At 49.2% G+C, this 18,082-nt stretch overlaps 6 protein-coding genes across 6 annotated transcripts; 2 read left to right on the forward strand and 4 right to left on the reverse strand.

Annotated features, from left to right (window-relative positions):
* Positions 1 to 161: 161 nt before the first annotated feature.
* On the forward strand, positions 162 to 3,584 carry N7489_002413 (DUF1708 domain-containing protein; the record flags this gene model as incomplete). Its single annotated transcript, XM_056708168.1, has 6 exons — positions 162 to 351; positions 425 to 582; positions 646 to 739; positions 793 to 1,021; positions 1,075 to 3,449; positions 3,505 to 3,584. 6 exons carry the CDS (start codon positions 162 to 164, stop codon positions 3,582 to 3,584), a joined length of 3,126 nt encoding a protein of 1,041 aa, XP_056572470.1.
* A 629-nt stretch (positions 3,585 to 4,213) lies between these two features.
* Positions 4,214 to 5,124, reverse strand: N7489_002414 (ThiJ/PfpI family protein; the record flags this gene model as incomplete). Its single annotated transcript, XM_056708169.1, has 3 exons — positions 4,214 to 4,587; positions 4,695 to 4,932; positions 5,047 to 5,124. The coding sequence occupies 3 exons, from the start codon at positions 5,122 to 5,124 to the stop codon at positions 4,214 to 4,216; spliced, it is 690 nt and encodes a 229-aa protein (XP_056572471.1).
* Positions 5,125 to 6,400: 1,276 nt separating this feature from the next.
* Positions 6,401 to 6,838, reverse strand: N7489_002415 (uncharacterized protein; the record flags this gene model as incomplete). The annotated part of the gene is made up of 1 exon (XM_056708170.1): positions 6,401 to 6,838. One exon carries the CDS (start codon positions 6,836 to 6,838, stop codon positions 6,401 to 6,403), a length of 438 nt encoding a protein of 145 aa, XP_056572472.1.
* Positions 6,839 to 8,968: 2,130 nt separating this feature from the next.
* Positions 8,969 to 11,196, reverse strand: N7489_002416 (putative sucrose transporter; the record flags this gene model as incomplete). Its single annotated transcript, XM_056708171.1, has 8 exons — positions 8,969 to 9,855; positions 9,908 to 10,020; positions 10,077 to 10,266; positions 10,320 to 10,391; positions 10,445 to 10,511; positions 10,588 to 10,832; positions 10,915 to 10,940; positions 11,099 to 11,196. The coding sequence occupies 8 exons, from the start codon at positions 11,194 to 11,196 to the stop codon at positions 8,969 to 8,971; spliced, it is 1,698 nt and encodes a 565-aa protein (XP_056572473.1).
* Positions 11,197 to 12,163: 967 nt separating this feature from the next.
* On the reverse strand, positions 12,164 to 14,580 carry N7489_002417 (glucose-6-phosphate dehydrogenase). The gene is made up of 8 exons (XM_056708172.1): positions 14,500 to 14,580; positions 14,148 to 14,220; positions 14,073 to 14,093; positions 13,664 to 14,014; positions 13,397 to 13,594; positions 13,258 to 13,342; positions 12,545 to 13,201; positions 12,164 to 12,481 (listed from the first exon to the last, which is right to left on the reverse strand). The coding sequence occupies exons 1-8, from the start codon at positions 14,541 to 14,543 to the stop codon at positions 12,369 to 12,371; spliced, it is 1,542 nt and encodes a 513-aa protein (XP_056572474.1). The 5' UTR covers positions 14,544 to 14,580; the 3' UTR covers positions 12,164 to 12,368.
* Positions 14,581 to 16,611: 2,031 nt separating this feature from the next.
* N7489_002418 (60S ribosomal protein eL33) lies at positions 16,612 to 17,379 on the forward strand (the record flags this gene model as incomplete). The annotated part of the gene is made up of 5 exons (XM_056708173.1): positions 16,612 to 16,636; positions 16,770 to 16,779; positions 16,924 to 16,977; positions 17,042 to 17,184; positions 17,282 to 17,379. 5 exons carry the CDS (start codon positions 16,612 to 16,614, stop codon positions 17,377 to 17,379), a joined length of 330 nt encoding a protein of 109 aa, XP_056572475.1.
* Between the last annotated feature and the right edge of the window lie 703 nt (positions 17,380 to 18,082).

Genomic DNA, 18,082 nt, shown 5'->3' on the forward strand with positions numbered 1-18,082 from the left:
CTGCATTGTTGTTTATTTGAAACTTCTACTAATCTGCTGAGCAGAAGCAAAAAAAGGGGAAGGAAAAAAAAAACAAGAAGAAGAAAAAAAGCGGACCCCGAATATCCCCCACAGTCCGTTTTCTGACACGCAAAAGTCAATTTGTCAGTCGCATTTCCGACATGTCCTTCTTCTCTCGCGTCTTTCGGGGCAAGGACTCCACTGCGACAAAGAAGCAGGTCAAGCCTACCGCGCCCGTCAACACGGCCCCTGCGAAACCCAAATGGACCGATGCGTGGCAGCGGACAGAAGTTGCGCCGGAAGAAGTCCAAGACCTTGTACGAGGGTGTGTGCATGAGCTCAAGGCCCGAGGTAGGTGGTGGATTGATATCTTGACCGTGGAATATGGACCATTGTTCGGATTGCTGATCATTCGTCGCTGCAGCTCTCGACACGCCATTCCTCCTCCTACCGTTCCGTCCTAGCTCCGACCCCAGCGCAGCCCGCACGTTCATTCGCAATTACTTTAATCAGTCTTTTGAAAAGGGCTCGCCCGTTAACGGAGATGCCTTGTCGCAGGAACTCAGGCTCACTGAGCCGATGGTGAGAGATAATGTCTTTCCCAGGGGTTATCGGGGAGGTTACTAACGCCATTTCTATGAATAGGTTGTCTGTGGTGTGATGAAATGGTGCTGGAGCAGACTTCCTGGCGGTGTTGTCACTTGGGAGGCGTACGAGACCTTCAAGATGGGCGAACATGGTATGCGACATTGAATGGAATGCGGGGAACACACGGGGCTGATGGAACATTAGATTCGGATATGGCCCGCGATGCTTTCTCGACTTTCATTCCGATCGGCGGCGATTCCGAGGCACGCACCAATATTATTCTAGACTTCTTCGATCTTTTGGCCGCCATTGCGGCCCATGGAAAATCCAATGGCTTGGGCGGCCGCAAACTTTCCCGATACGCTGGATGGTGGGCATTTGAGCATGTCGATACAGGCAATGGCTTCGAGGCCGCCTATAAGAACTGGGCTGCGTATGCATTTCCATTGATCTCATATGTTCAGATGGTATTCTAACGATCTCTAGTGCTGCTGATGCTACCAGCCATCTGTTCTTCGCTTACCTTCGTTCGTTGTCTCCCGATGTCCCTGGCGGCGTGAGCGGCATCTCATCGCTGCCAATTTCTCTCCAATCACTTGTTGAAGCGACCGAATACCCTCCTGAGACCCCGACTTTATTGCAAGTGACAACTACAAAGGTTGTCATGATTGTGGAGAATGTTTCCCCGACACCCTTTTCCTTGTTGCGACGCGCTAAGAACTTTGAATACCGTGACGACGACTGGCATCTGCAGGAATTTGCCAACTACGAAGACCCCGTTAGCGCATTGACCGACGAGTGCCTCCGAGTTCTCACATGTATCTCATCTACGAACCAATCCAGCGTCTCCAGTACCAAGCAATCCACCAGTTTACGGGATGCGTCTTGGTCTCGTTTCGAGGATATTGGGTTCGGTGGTTCGATTGAATCTGATCCGGAGGATGAAGCCAAGGAAACTGCTCCGCCGGTGACTGCAAAGAGTGGATCTGCGGCGGGCTTGAAATCTGTTCCTCAATCTGGAACAGGCGACCTTGGCCGTCCCACCACCCCCTCGTGGGCAGACTTCATGTCATCCGGATTTGCGGATGAAAACAACTTGAAGCAGCATGTGGGCCCTCTGCTCTTGCCCCCTGACAAGGTTCTGCCTCCCATTGCCTCTGCACGTGGCATGAGCTCTCAGTCGCACAAGCGCTCTTTGGACATCGAGCCGGCTCTCGAGCCTGCCGAGTTGGCGAGTATCAACACCCTAGACATGGATGACTCGTTTTGGTGGGTCTGGATCAGCAGTTTATCTGGCGATGAGCCGTCCGCCCGCAAGGCTGTGTTTGGTCGATGCGCGCTCCTGGAGACCAGAATCCGGGATACCAAATGGCTGATCCTCGAAGAGCAGGTCAAGGGTGCTGCCCCAGAGCCCGAGGCCGGTGCTCAGATTGTCGAGAAGAAGCGATTCTTCAGCTTCGGTAGCCGTAGGGGGAAGCTCAGTCGCCGCAAGTCATCGGCGAAGAAGGTGCCTTCTTCCATCGAAGACTCGTACAAGCGGCCCAACAACCAGGGAACGCAAAGCAAGACCAGCATCGGACCGGACCAACACAAGCGGATCCAAGAAGCTGCGGCCGCTCTACAAAGGAAGCACCGCGAGCAAGAAGCCGAGGCGAAAGAGAACCGTGCCGCCCCCAATAATAGCCGTTACTCCAAGACCAACTCCGTCATGACCCTCCAGCCTGCCATTGTGAACGAGGCCTCCCAGGCCATGAAGTGGACTAAAAACTACGACAAAGGTGCCTTCAGAGCGGCATATCTCAGTGACAACCGCGCTGGCACTGGTCATATCGAAGAACCCGAGGAGACACCCGAGCCGATTTCGAAGGACCCCGAGGAGAAGCCTACCACACCGTTAGCACCTCTTCCAACCAACACTGCAAAGAGTGCTCCCCCGCCACTTCCCAAAGAAGCTGCTGCTGCTGTGTCCACCCCTCTCCCCCCTTCTCCTAAAGAAGTGCCAACTAAGCCTGTCAATGTCGCCACTCCCGAAGAGGAGACGCCCATCACTAAGCCTGCCGTTGTTGAACAACCCACTGAGCGTCGGGAATCGATGGACGAGATGGGCAAGAAACTGAAGAAGAAGACTGGCAATTCTGCCTTTAAGAGCATGTTTAGTGCCAAGAAGAAGCCTGAGCAGCAACAGCCTCCCGTGAAGAACGGTGATTCCAAGGAAATCTCCAATGTGGCAGCTACTCGTGCGGCCCTCGAGGCCAAGGCAAAAGCAGCTCAGGAGTCCGGTCCCGTGAAGAAGAAGCCTCTCCCGACCGCCGCCGCTGTCGCGGTTACGCCCGTGGCTACTGAGCCGGAAAAGCCTTCATCCCCCCAGCCTGTTCAACCGACCATCAATGAACCTGTGACAAAGCCCACAAGCCCGACTCCACCCTCGGCCTCTCTGAAAGAGAACGGTGAGAATGGCGCGCCGCCCAAGACTAGACGCGCCGTCGAGTACGATGCTCTCTCCCGCGTTGGTACCAATGAACGCGACGCGGCCGATCAGGAGTTCTCCAAGTTCGACCAGGGCCCACTGACCGACCAGCCTGCTTTCGTCCCCGAGGATTCGCCCGTGGAAGTCACACCTGCAGCACAGAAGCCCGAGCTTCCCCAGACCCCGACTAACGGCAATGGTGTCCGCCCTGTTTCCGCCACTTCGCCCGAGTCTACCGAAGCTACACAGGATCGCTGGAAGGCGATTCGTGAGGCGGCTGCCCAGCGGACTGCCGCTGCCCAGGCGGAAAAGGCCCATGAGCACGATACCGAGGCTAACACCCGGACTAGCCAGTCAGAGCGTACTGACGAGGGAGATACTAGTGGAGAAGAGAGTGAGTAGTAACTTCGTTCCCCAAAATGACCCCACACTAACAGTTGTTTTCCCAGCCATCGAGGCTCGTGTCGCCCGCATCAAGGCCCGAGTGGCCGAGTTGACCGGCAACGCGGAGGATGGACCAAGGCGCTAGCCTGTGACGTCCCCCAATACCAGTCTTCCCTTTGTTCATTTTTCCTGATCATTTTTTTCCCTGGCTCTCTATTCGCTATGATGATCCAGGATGTATCTTTTGTTAATCGTATACCCTTCTCCGACCAGACATTGGTCGTGTTTGCTTATTGAGCGCGGTCTGATGACCGAACAAGGTCCCCATTTTCATACCCTGGCGATGGACAGACCGACGAATACTGCGATACGATTGATGTATTTTCTTTTTGGTTGCGACATCTGTTTACTTTCTTTTTATTCTTTCTTCAAATCTCTCTTGACCCTTCGGTCTTCGGTCTTCCGACTGGACAAATATCCCCCTGTCTTGATTTATTTCCTTCCACTATCTATTCGATCTGGGCTGCTGTTTTCTGTTTTTATGTCCATCACTTGCTCTATTCCCCTTTCGCTACTGCTATTGATTCTGGTTCGCTACCAATATGAGTCGCTTTGTGTTTTTGAATTGAAGTCCTATGTAATATGGAACTACTACTTATTTCAAACATACAATCAAAACCAGAATAATATACTAATGGGAAACAACACACGTATCACCATAACACATGTATCCCAATCACCTCGAATTCCAACTAACCTACAGACCCAAAGCCTTCAAAATCTCCTTCCCAACTCCCGTCGCCGACCCGGGATTCTGCCCCGTAATAATCGTCGACCCCGTCCCAGCCGCCTTCCCAACAACAACCATCTCCCCCAAGGCTCGGCAGCCTTGACATACTTCCCACCACTAACACGACCCAACTCGGTCTCGAGCATAAACGGCATCGCAGCAGAAAGACTCACAGCATCCTCCTCCGCATTCGAGAACCCAGTCACGCCAACGCCAGAGATAAGCGGCACACCAGAGGGCGCAGTCGCATTGAGCAGAACACAAGGACCATGACAGACAGCCGCGACGGGCTTATTAGCTGCCGCGAAAGTCTGGATTAGAGCCAGTGAGGTCGGGTCTTCGGTTAGGTCGAACATTGCTATGGACTCGTTAGATTTGATTATTGATTTGATATAGATGGATCTCATCATGCAAGCATAGCTGGGAAAAGAACAGGAGGGAAGGTAGAAATGGTGGGCAACTCACGTCCATGACCGCCAACGTAGAAAATGGCATCGAACTCGCCTGCGCGCGGGAGCATATCTGCCAACTTGTGCGTGTTCGTCCAGAGGGCTTTTTGTTCTTTCAGGAACTTCTGTGAGGCCTCGTCTGATTCGAACATCTTTACGGATGCGGGGTCTAGGGGTGCTTCGCCGCCTTTTGGTGAGGCGATGGTTAGGGAGACCTTTTCGTGGAGGACTTCCCATGGATGGGCGAATTCGGGCTTTGGGATGGATGGTTAGTATGGGTTCATGGTTCATTGTGGAATTGGTTTGTCTTTAATTCTTCAGAATAGAATGTAGGTGTTGTGTTTGATTGAAGCTGTGGAGTTGCATACCAGATACCAGCCGGTTGGGTTACCGGTGGAGCCGAGCTTGTCATGGGAGGTGAGGACGACGAGGACTTTGGGTGTCATTTTGGGTGGTTTTTGGTGAATGGGTGGATTGGTTGAAAAGTAGGAAAGAGTAGATTGTGCTGTTTTGTTTTCCAATATCGAAGGATGTGAGCTTCTTTATTTGCCTCCCTCCGCTTTCGGCGATCGGCGTCACCATGTGTATCATTATCCCGTCACTGACACCACCAAGGTTAATCATGGATTACAAATCTATGCCATTCGGGCCAATAAGATTTCTTGTTGGGGGAACTCGCCTCGTGCAGAAGATTCTGCCCGAGCTTGACCCATTTGTGATGATGTCATACCTAATATACCTAGGTAGACACTTTCTGTTCATATAAACAATTAAATTGATAGCACATTGTATTTCAAGTCAAACATGCTACTCACTGTTTGGATGTATTACTAGCATACTAGGTAGCTAGTAGATATTATGATACTGAAGCTATACGGATGCATTGGATAGGGTTCCATGTCTTGGCATTGGATCGCGATCCAGTTAGAACCTCGGAAGCTTTTATCATAGTACCAGTACACCGCCAAGTCGCGAGGGAAGGCGCTTATCCTCGGAAAGGAGGAAAGAAAAAAGAAAAAGAAATCATATGACAGAGGGTGCGATCAGATTTTGATCATCGTTAATTTGGTATTGCATGAAGTATTTATTAGCTTAACCGTTTTGTTGTACATACATGTAGACATGTGCGTTTTCATCTCGGCATGGATATCTCGGCATGGATGAGACAGCCTTGGAATCAGGTACCCGGCTAGATATCGGGAACTCGGGAACGGGGCTGGTGGGGCTACCATCTTTTTTTTCTAGATGCTCTAGTTTGACCTCACAACTCTTCAAATTATATACTTAATGCAATTGATTTATTCAGACTCTAGCGCATTTCAAATTCCCTTCCGTCCTTTCCCCGTCATACATATTAAAAAAGAAAAAAAGAAAAAGAAAAAGAAAACTCCAAAGCTCATACACATTCATGACCCAAAAACCCAAAGCTCAGTATTGCCAGCATCGACCTCAGTCATCCTCTCTATGGCATCTTCCCCGGTGCTCTTTCATGTTATCCAGGCGGCCAAACTTCCGATCACATTCTGGACATTTGAAAGGGCGATGTGCCACATGTTGTACTTTGATATGGCGCATCAAGGATGCATGGCTGCTGAACGTCTCGCGTTGTGATGTCCTGCGGGATCTACAGCCATCCCAGAGGCATTTAAAAAACCGGTCCGATGCACTGAGATAGGAGGGATACCGTTAACGATGAAATAGGAAGAATGGAAACTAGTTGACTCACTCTTGTTCCTGTGGTTCGTGACGAGTAGAGGTTGCTTCCACATCAGCGACTTCGATGTTAAGATCGTTTGATGGAGACGCCCTTTGGGTGGGGGGACTCGACCTCGAGGACTGGATCTGGATTGTAGTTTGATCGGGACTGAAATGTCCTTGAATTCCATCCTCGGTGGCTTTGTACTGACTGGTCGAGGAAGACTGCATGGTGCTCTGGTACAAGTTGTCCGCTGTAGGGTGACCTATGGTGGTATGCATAGACCAGCTGGGGTCAAGAGACTCGGAGGCATGGCTCATAGAAAGGTTGTAAAGAGAGCACTCCGTGGAGTGTACAGGTGGCTGCGTAGCAGAAGTTCCGGGATGGTAATTGAGTTGCTCACCGCTAAGTTGAAATAGTTGGCGTAGCCTCAAATATTCTTCAAGGTCTGAAGTGTATATCATAATGAATAGAAGAGAAGAATTGTTGCAATATTGGGTCTATACTAAAAGAGGGTTACGTCAGATCTTTAAATAATCCATCACTGTGGAGATACCTGCCTCACAGCAGAATGGCGGTGGGTGAGCGTAATAACCCTGTAAATTACAGTAATCCAAAGTTTGGACAACCCCCTAAAGTGGGGTACTTTCACCCCCCCTCACCGCCCGCTCTCAGGCGCGCTAATAGACCTTCCGTTCTTACGCGGTCAATTGCTATTTCTTTTACATCTATTGATGGCCCCTAGATCAGAGCTTACACCTGCTCTTTGTGAGTGCATTTGCAAGCTGCTAGATTGGAAGCACCTAGAGAAGCTATCTGCCAGCATGCCACACCGCATGGAGTCTATTATTGAGACCCAGGGGCGGTATACGCTATACTAGATTTTATAGTATGAATTCATGGAAGTTTTTGACCGGCAGAATATTATGTAATGAAGGAGGTGTGGGCCAACGGGTGTCAAAGGTGTCACTGTAGATACCTGCACTCTAGCCAATCTAACCACTGGTAAAGACAAGTCAGGCGGGATTCCCCAATCCCCTTCCCCCTTTTACCTACATATGTACTCCGTATTTTTTTTTTGGTATCCGTACTTACTGCATGCATGCCTCCAAAGATCTTCATACACTACCTACGTGTCAAACATTGACGGAGTCCGAGCCGCACAAAATCTCTACTCCATAATCCGTCGCCACCAGCCACCACCTTCACCAACACCTGTTGCTGGGCTTGGCACGATTACCCGACTTCAGGCTCGATTCGGGCAGTCGTCCAGCCACTTTCAATGGGACAACATTTCCAAGGCTCCATATCTCCCCCGATGAGTGATCCCGTCAAAAACCTAAGGTTCAATTGGTTGAAGGTTGGAACCTTTAATGGGATGCTTAGTTATCTATCTGCAATACCTACCTGCCTAGGTACCTAGGTAGCTTGGCCATTTTCAGAGAATTCCAGCATTATGATTTTTTACCAGTACGCTCGCCATATCTTAATTTCTGTGACATTTCAACACCGTACATACGAAATATTCTATATCTGTATCTCCACGTTCTTATTCCGTTTCATTGCTTGTCGATAGCCCCAGGGCTATTGATAAGGCTTATGAACACTATATATCACTTTTCAAGAAATGGAAGCGCCATATTACCCTCGTTTCATAACTTATACCTCACCGAAAATAACATATCTCGATAAATAAGAGACATGCATTTTCCTAAGCTCTCCAAAAAGGCTAGATACCATCTAAAGATTATTGGACTACAAGGTGAGATGCGTAGACCAACGTTGTGGGGATCTCAAATTGTGATCGCAGCTAGGGGTTTTGGATAGGTGCCCAGGCACATCCCGTATCGATTTGAGATCGATAGATCGATCGGGGTAAACACAGCCCCTTAGGGGGCTGTGGGTACCGATCTAGTCTTTGAATGTTGCAGCCACACCGTACCGTATAAGCACCTTATATAGAACCCTCACGACCCGAGGGAACAAGCCCAGGTCTTCTGCTCCTTCCTGACCCTGAATTTCCTCCTGGTCCGGTACTTCCAAGAACCCCCTTCACGGGTAATTCGGGAAAGGATTAGTCTTGGCACTCGGACGGTGAGAAGTGCAGAGAAAGATGGATCACACGAAATAGACAGTATTATAAGGCAAAGTGCTCTTTTGCCTTTGGGATCCATAGATGTCTCTGACCAATTTCTGGATAATCAGTACCTGGGTAAGCGGTGAGATCACCTGGGCAGTCTGAGCCCTAACTGAAATTCACCCAGTGAGCCTGATTTTCAACGCTTTCATATCAGCGGTGGCAGCTAACATTTGAAGATTGGAAAGCCCATCTAGCAGAGGAAATATGGTAGTATTATGTATTATGTATGTTCAGATGTCAAACCAAAAAGGAAAAAAAGACAAAACTCCTTTTGGGGAGATAGATGAAGGGCCCAGTTCACTGTACATGTAGACTCTCCACGAGCGTGTCACAACACACAAAATCTCATTAGTCAAGACAAGGCTCGCATGCAATATACACCGGGTATCGAGCAAAAATAAACAACTATTCATCGCAACAGATCGTAAGTTTTCATCCGCTCCGGACTGCTTGCTCATAGTATATACCGCAGTCTCCGGGTAGCCTCAGCCGCCACGAGAGCACTTATCGCCCCGATGAAGAGACAGATAGAGATGGCGTTATACCTATCCTTGTCGAGGTTCATCCACTGCGTATCTGAATTGCTGTTTGCGGGCTCTTCGCCCGGCTCGAGGATACTGAAGACAATCCAGCTGATGAAGGTGCCGACGAATTGTGGCAGGGTCGTGTACACATTCAGCACGCCCAGGTAGATGCCGGCTAGTTCACCTGTTGACGGGATATTGGACGCCTGTTCCTCCTCGTCGGTGTCGCTGTCGGTGGGATCGTGGTGGTTGAGTCGGAGAACATCCAGCTCGGTGTCTGCTGCGGAGTTGCGCAGACTGGCTGAGGTGATCATTGTCACGCCGGAACGCGAGGACGGTATTGTGGGGTAATAGCCGCCCATTGTTAGTCTGTTGATTTCCACGCCCATGAAGGCGAATGGAGCCCAGCCGCTGATCGCCCAGGGAATACCGCATACTGCTACTAGGAAGGTTGCGAAGGCGCGGGAGTGTGCTAGCGGGGCGAAGATCATTGTCGCGGCAAACATGACGTGGGAGATTAGCCAGGCGGTTTGGAGGTCGGGTCTAATTGCGCTGATGGCTTTGAGGATCGCTGCAACTTTCGGTGGTGGTCGTGCGGTGAAACGCGTCCTCTTGGCATCTGGCTGCATGATACAAAAGGGTAGGAGTACAGAGCTGAGAACTGTGATAAACGAGAAGACCGTTAATGAAAGACTGCCCACGCGGCCGACTTCACCAAGCATATCCGTTGCTTTGGCCATGTCGTCTTTTGGTACTTCGTAACGGAAGTAGGTTTCGCCAACCCAGGTTGTGCTGTAGAAGAGGAAGGGGAACCAGCCTACTTATTGTTAGCATTGTTGATTTCACAGTAGGTGCGGAGTTTTCCATACCAATCCAAGCCCAAAATTGGGCCCAGCAAATGGCTTGGATGCGAGGGGGTAGTTCGAAAGTAGTTTTGAACAGCTGAGAGAGGACTTGAATAGCACCAGCACTTCCGTCATCCCTGTTATCACAAAAGGGTTAGTTTAAGGCAACAAGGATCGGTTCGAGTTCACCCACCTTGCAGATATAAGCACTCGCTCTTTTACCGAGTATGATGTGACTCCCACTGCCAACATCAATGACAAAGCAGCGATCACAGTCATCTGCTTGAATTGCGTATCTCCAAGGAAAGTACCAAAGATGCTAACAGTATCGATGGCACCAACCACATAAGCAAAGAGTTGACCAATGGCAGACATTCTTCCGGCTACAAGAAAGGTCAGCGTGTTTTAGGCTGAGACATATGGGGAAGCGCCATACCCCATGCGGATCCAGCTTGTTGCGATGGAATCGGTAGTGTATCCACAATCAGACCGCGACAGCACGCTTGAACTAAGACATTGTAAGCCATTTTCAATTAATGTATGGGCAAGTCTGCCACTTACCAACGTTGATAGAGAAATCCACCGCATAAATACTCAACACAGCCAGGGCGATTGTGCCATTCTTGGCCTGTCGAAAATCGCGATTAGCTTCCACATAACCACAAACCTAACCAGGCGAGTGTTTTAGTGAACAGGAAATGTACCTTTTCCGGATCTTTGACAAATAAACCAACAATTTCTGCGGTCCACCCCAAGACGAACAGACAGAAAGCGACAACTAATGACCCAAAGACCATGAAAGGTCTACGCCGACCCCATTTCGACCGTGATCGATCAGCAATGACTCCAATAAGAGGCTGGATAATTAATCCAGACAACGGGCCAGCAATCCACACCAACGAAGTCTTGGACTTCGTCAGACCGAGTTGAAGAAGGTAAGGTGTACAATCTAACAGAAAAATAATAAAACAAAGTCAGCGAAAATTATCCCTGAATCCCAATGAAGATGATTTGGAATGTGTAGATCTTACAAGTCATCTCAGTACCCCACGTGAACCTATTCTCAAGAAAATCTCCGAGTTAGCCACAACACAACATCCCTTGGAATTCTCAATTGCCTCCACAAAAAAAAAAAACAACAAAATAAAAAAGGTAGATGTCGCACATCACCCATCCACTATAACCAAGCGACAAAACAAACGGGGCAATACGCACTGCAATCCCACCAAACTAAACGTCAAAAGCGCCATCCTGGTGGACTCATTCCGGCCCTTGATGGAGGGCGTGCCCGCCCACCTCGCAGCCTGCGGCATCCTATTATCCACGTGCTAGCATGCACTCAGCTTTCTTTCATGAACCCAAGCCAGAATCAGAGAGGGCTGGTGGCCTAGCCAGTAACAGATCCAAGTTGAAAACGCCTGTCCGGAAGAGACGCGCAATTCAGGTTCGGATAACAGAGTGTATGATCTAGCAGGGGTTGGGATACGTCAGGGGATTGGGAAAGGGGCCGGCAGGTGTCTAATCCTTTCGGGGAATTGAGTCGCGTGCTCTTTTCGGAGCCGTCGGGGGAGCTCGCGGGGGCCGAAACAGTGCACGGTACGCTCGGCGTTCGATGTTTGTTGGCCGTGCGGATTTTGGGAGGAGGGTGCGTTGGCTGCGACGGAGGTGCTGATGGGTGTCTATACAGTTGTCGAGAAGCGTCTAAGGGTATTCTAAGAGGAAAGACGTTGTCACAGTCGAAGAAGAAGGAGAGAAAATCCGCGTTGGCCTGAGCGCCTCTATGCGGGCCCCCGGCCTTATCGATTTATTTAATTTGAGAGACCCGCCAGCCCTGGAACCCTTTTGCCGATCCGGCTTCGCTTACGACTAGGGTAGGCTATGCTGGTGCTTTTATTTATCTGTGTACGCGTTTAGATCGCTACATATGTACTCTACATGCATTAGGTCTCTTGCGCACTCCAGCTATGTCGTTTGCAGCCCTTGATCTCGGGAGCTCAGCCTTATGTCAGCCTCTCCGTGATGGACCCTTGGGCGCTGATTGGCCACATGTGATAACGTAATGCAGCCAATTATAGAAACACATTGTTGACACGGGAGAGCCCTGGAGGGGATGAGGGAATGTACGGAGTACGTGCCAAGGAGTTAGTTCTACAGGGGCTAATGTCATGACTTACCTGATTAGGAAGATACATGTACTTTTGCTCATTTCTTTTTTATACTACATATTAGCAAGAAAACACGGATGACAGCAACTCCCAAATGGACATCCACCACAGAGTCGAACAAAATAAGGGCGTAAGTATCTTTCATTGCGTGCGTCGCATCCAATCCTAATTTTGAATTGGTCTCGAAAACCTAAGTATCACAATATGACGCGACTCCTGCCGGCCAAACAATCAACCAGAGTCAGAAAATAGAGATTTTAATTCCTTTGTATCCCGAATCCGCTTCCCATAATCATCGTAAACAGCTATAGTCCCAAAACCTACAGCCGGTTGGGGGCCGAGGTAGTGACGGGCCACTGGTAGCCAGCGGCGTCGCTGAACTTGTAGCCGTATGAAGCAGTGAAGTCGTCAAGGACGGCGGGTCCACGGGAGCCTAGATCAATGCAAGTTAGCTATATGTCATGACTAGGAAAGAAAAAAGAGTGGATAAACTCACCGTAGGGGTACTCCATGGGGATGATCTCCTTGTTGTCATCCAAGTAGTGCAGGAGGGGAGTGAAGATGCGCCAGCTGGCATCCAACTCGTCGTCACGGACGAAGTTGGAGTGGTCGCCCTTGAAGGCATCCAGAATCAGGGATTCGTAGGCCTCGGGGATCTTGAGGTCGGAGAAGCGACGGCGGTAGGTCAAGTCCAGCTCGGTGACCACCGTCTGCATGGAGAGACCGGGCAGCTTGGAGTTCATCTTGATATAGACGGACTCGTTGGGCTGAACACGGATGACAAGCTCGTTACGGGGGATGTCCTTGAAGATACCGGAAGTGACGTCCTTGAATTGGATGCGGACCTCGGTCTTCTGCTCGTTCAGGGCCTTTCCGGCCTTGAGAATGAAGGGAACGCCGTCCCAACGCTCGTTCTTAATGTATGCAACCATCGCGCAGAAAGTCGGGCAACGCGACTCCTTGGGCACAGTGTCGTCCTCCAGGTAGCCGGGCTTGCTGCCGTCGAGGGAGCGGCCGTACTGGCCGATGATAACGTTCTTGGGCTCAATAGCATCCATAGCGCGGAGAACACGGACCTTCTCATCACGGATATCCTCGGAAGAGAAGGAAATGGGACGCTCCATGGCGAGCAATGTGAGGACCTGCAGAAGGTCTATAAAATTGTCAGTATGTTTCCTACATCTAGTGAGTGTAATTGAATGTACTTACGGTTCTGCATAACATCACGGATAATACCGAACTCATCGAAGTAACCACCACGGCCCTCAGTGCCGAAAGGCTCCTTGAATGTAATCTGCAGCCGATATTAGGACGCGAATCCCGGAATGAGATCACTTCCATCACATACCTGAACATTATCGATGTGACGGCGGTTCCATGTGGCGTTGAAGAACTCGTTGCCGAATCGCAGAATTAGGATATTCTTGACCATCTCCTTACCGAGGTAGTGATCGATACGGAAGATCTCCTCCTCCTTCCAGTTAGGCTCCAAAGCCTTCTGGAGGTCGCGGGAGCTCTGTAGATCCTTACCGAAGGGCTTCTCGACCTATTAAAGAAAAGAACAGGTGTATCAATATGGAGTTCGTTTGGTGACAGGCTGCCCAGAGAAACTCACAATAATGCGAGCGAGACCGCTCTTGGGGTAGCAGTTGCGCTTCAGCTGGTCAGAAACAGTGGTGAAGACACTGGGAGGCAATGCCATGTAGAACACGCGGTTCTGCTCCTTCGATTGGCGGTTGTTTTCGATCTCCTCAAGGTGCTTGTTCAAGTTGATGAACGAATCGTCTTGATCATATTGGCCGGAAACGTAGGTGCACATCTTGCAGAACTGATCTAATTGATCTTCGATCTCCTTTGTCGGGACCTTGATGTACGAGCGAACGCGCTTGAGGTATTCGTCGGTGTCCATCTTTGTCCGCGCATATCCGACGATCCGAATGTCCTTGGGAAGGAATTTGTTGCGGAACTATTTCCAAAATTGTGAGTGGGTGGGAGCTGGAGAGGTCAGTGAGAATATCACATACAAGGCCAAAGAGTGCAGGGAACTATAAAATTGGTTAGTAACGTCGAGAGTCATCGCATCCTGGAGGGGTACGAACGGTCTTCTTCTTCGCCAGATCACCAGATGCGCCTAGTACCACGATGATGGTATCATCTTTAAGTTCGATGGTGCTGAATGCGATATCCATTGTTAGTGTTGCGCTTAATTGACCGAGAAAGATTTTTGCATATAACGCGGCAATTGAGGGGTTGAGCGGGGGAGCTCTCTGAGCAGAGAAAGTCTGCGAAAGCGTTCAAAGAAAGGATCGACTACTATCGTGACGAAGGCAATAACCTCTAAACATCACAATCTTGGGCATAAATTGAGGTTGATTGAGCTGGAGGCAGCCGGTAGGCTTCCGCAACCGGGGGGTAGAGAGTGATGTCAGAGACGCAGGAGGGGGAACTCACCCAGCACCCTGACGGTCATCGGTCTGGTTAATCACACTAGACATCTTGCACCAACCGCTTAATACACAAGATAAAGAAGAAAGGTTGAAAGAGATTGGAAAAGGGAAAAAGAGGAGGATTGTTGAAGAACACCAGGATCCGGCGGAGTACTTTTTAACGGAAGTTCACAGCTTCGGCTGGTGGGGCTGAGGTATTGTATGTATTTTATGACTTCAGGGTATTAAATCACTTTTTTCTTTTTTTTTGTTTCAATAAATTGGTTTTTGCTATTATTTTATTTTATTTTTTTACTTATAACTATTGTTTGCTGTACTATTATTCTACTAATATTTCCTCTCTCCTCTGATGCATACTGCTATTTAATGCCGGCCTAGGGACCTGGCCTCGTGGCAAATTTCGGTCAACTTTCTTATATCCAGTATTCTTAAGTCCGATCTTCATGATCATTGTTATTGACCTTGAACTTTGGACCACTCTTTGAGATCCCACGGGAATCTTACCCGTTTTGATTATCAGTAACCCCGCGCAGGCTACTAGGGCTATCAGCGCTACTTATAGCCGTCCGGTTCGGCCTCGGGGTGATACAAAGCACGATCGGGTCAATTGTCAATAGTGTCAGACGTGATCATGTCGCTTATTCTTGTTCTAATAACAGATCCCTTCCAGAGAAAAGAGAGTTTGGGGTCATCTGATAAGAGATGTGGTTCACTTTTAGGTGCAGAGGACTACACACAAACAGGCTAAATTCAATCGTATAGTGATATGGATATGGGTCCATAAGAATGTCCAAAATTGGACGTTCAATGTTGTATAACTAGTGAGTACTGGTCGATACACTATGGACAAATCTGCGGTCAACTGTACTCCGTATAGTATGCACATGTATATTCAAAGCGGATCATTGGAATAACAGGCCATCGCATCGAGAGGAATGTTACTCCGTACAGCGTGCCCACTAAAGTCCCCTACGAGAGCGTATCAATTAAAGTACCGAACCTGCAAGAACAGGTACAATACCATGGACCTCGAGCACGCAAGCCGATAAGAACTTCTACCGGTGACCCAAATCGTGGGGATGGATCGGCACATTTGTCATTTTTGTCCCAGACGGATTCTATTTTCCCGCGAGAGGCCACTTGGTTAAGTCCGGTTTGAGACTTGTATTAACCCGAACTACAATTCGAGGGGGTCCGAATCCGGAGCATACATATTAACCGTTAAGTGCTACTTGGGGGCTATACTGCATGTACGTATACTGTACAACCCTACATATCTATGCTACAATGTATGTACTCTACTCTAGTCTGGTTCCCGAGGTCTCTCGTCCGAGTCCTCTTGAGAATTGCCCCAAGTTTCGATGAATACATACATAACCGGTCTCAAATGTAATCATCCCGACAGCCAGGATGTGGGGCATGATACAAGAACTTCTAGATTTCCCAATCAGTGGTCTCGGTCTGAAGTATATGCGAGGATGTACCGGAGTTCTACCCGGATCATGTCACTGTCAATGGTTATCACTTCAAGAAATTGGCCATTGTTTCTATATTCAATGAATTTATCTAGGACTGGAAACAATTCTTCACTACTTGGAGACCTGCCGGCAATAGCCCTTACACTTTGCTTTTTCTTGAATGAAACCTTCCAACTTTAGAAGGCTGGAACCCCTGTCGTCATGGCTTAGGTTTGTCAGCTGGAGCTGCAGCTTGGAGACTTGGACGTGCCGGTCGGACTACTGTAGCCCGAGTGGCAGAAAAAAAAAATAAAGTCGGCGGTAAATGATCGGTAAATGACGTCCAGCCCGGATCGGAGAAACAAAGATCCCATAGAGCTTATCTCATCTCAGATTCTGCCTATCTAATCGCTGATATAAGATAGAGAGCGGTGTGTCTATCACGGGATCTCGCTTAGCCCTGATATGTCACGTGGACTGTGGCTCGCTAAGATCCCGTTTAGGCTAGGGCGAAAACCAACACACGGCTGCCCAAATTGATTGTGCGCCTGACTCTATCGAAGCGACGACAACCACGACAAACGGGAACGACTTTTGATCTTGCGGGTCATTCCTTCGACTTTCTTTCCTTGCCCGCTCCCCAGAGAAACGCCGACACAATGCCTTCGGAACAAGGACACCGCCGTGAGTGAATTCCTCGAATGTCTTATCGATCGTCGTTTTGGCAGTCTCGAAATCGCAAAGCCGCATCTCGAGCACTTGTGTGGTCGCACACTGGATAATGGACATGTGCTAACTATTTCTTCTTTTTTTCTAGTCTACGTCAAGTAAGTTACCACCGCACTTTCATCGTCGCATTTAAGGATACATCAATTCGACATGGAGGACCGATTTGGGGGACATAACATCGCCACTCAAATCGAAGCAACACACGAGATGAACAGAGCATTAATACGAATTTCTTTTTACAGGGGACGTCACCTGAGCTTCCAGCGCAGCAAGCACGCCCTCACCCAAAACACCAGGTATCTACGCCCTGCGCACATGAAATTGAATGCCCGATGAATGGAATCTGATATATGGTTATAGTCTGGTCAAGATCGAGGGTGTTGATGACACCAAGGCCGCCAAGTTCTACCTCGGCAAGAAGGTCGCTTTCGTTTACCGTGCTAAGCGTGAGGTCCGCGGCTCCAACATTCGGGTGATCTGGGGCAAGGTCACCCGGCCGCACGGTACGTGAATGCAACAACCAGTCTGGAGGCCATGTCCGAATGGTCCTCTAGGTCTGGGAACCTCCAACTCGAATTTCCTTTATCTGACTCGTTCTAGGCAACTCCGGTGTTGTGCGCGCCAAGTTCCGCAACAACCTCCCCCCCAAGTCCCTCGGCGCTACCGTCCGCGTTATGCTCTACCCCTCCAACATCTAAACGGATTCTCTGTGTTGTTTTTAGTGGGCGATTCCCTTCTTCGCACAGACGGTCGGTCAGGCAAGGAAAAGTCGACGGAACGAGCCGATGTTGATTTTGAGGTGATGGAGTTGGCGGGTTGATAACGTTTTGTTCGTGGGAGAAGGCAGGGCCAACAAAGCCCTACGAATCAAAAAAATTTACACTTTCATAGCTGTGTCGGCCCCAAGATACTGGGAACGAGCTTTGTCTCGATATTTCTCCTTGTTCTTACAATTGGCGAGCATGATGTGTCTGGTCGCGCAGCGTCACTTCTCCCATTGTGTATCTGACGCTTAAACGCACCAAATTCCATACCATTTCAAATTTCAACAGACCGGTCAATCGATCCGCTTCTTCGTGCGTCTGTCTTTCGTCTTTTGTTTTAAGAAGAAATTGCATTTCCTTGCTTTGGCTACAATATACCATGGCATGCTTGTTTTGCGAACCTAAATTACTCCCATGGCAACAACAATGTAGAGACAGACCTCGGACGTAACATTCCAAATTAGCTGTAGCTCTAGCACCCATAGACCCTGTGCGGCCTGGTTCGGCCTGGTTCGGCCTGATTCCCCAGGTTGTGATGTGGATCCTCCCCATATCGTCAACCACCATAACAACCTTTGGACATATGAACAACAGAGAGCGCTCTTTTTTACACTATTGAAGCATATATCGGCGTTCT

Source organism: Penicillium chrysogenum (assembly GCF_028827035.1).
Source record: "Penicillium chrysogenum strain IBT 35668 chromosome Unknown utg000001l_segment0_segment0, whole genome shotgun sequence".
NCBI lineage: Eukaryota > Fungi > Ascomycota > Eurotiomycetes > Eurotiales > Aspergillaceae > Penicillium > Penicillium chrysogenum.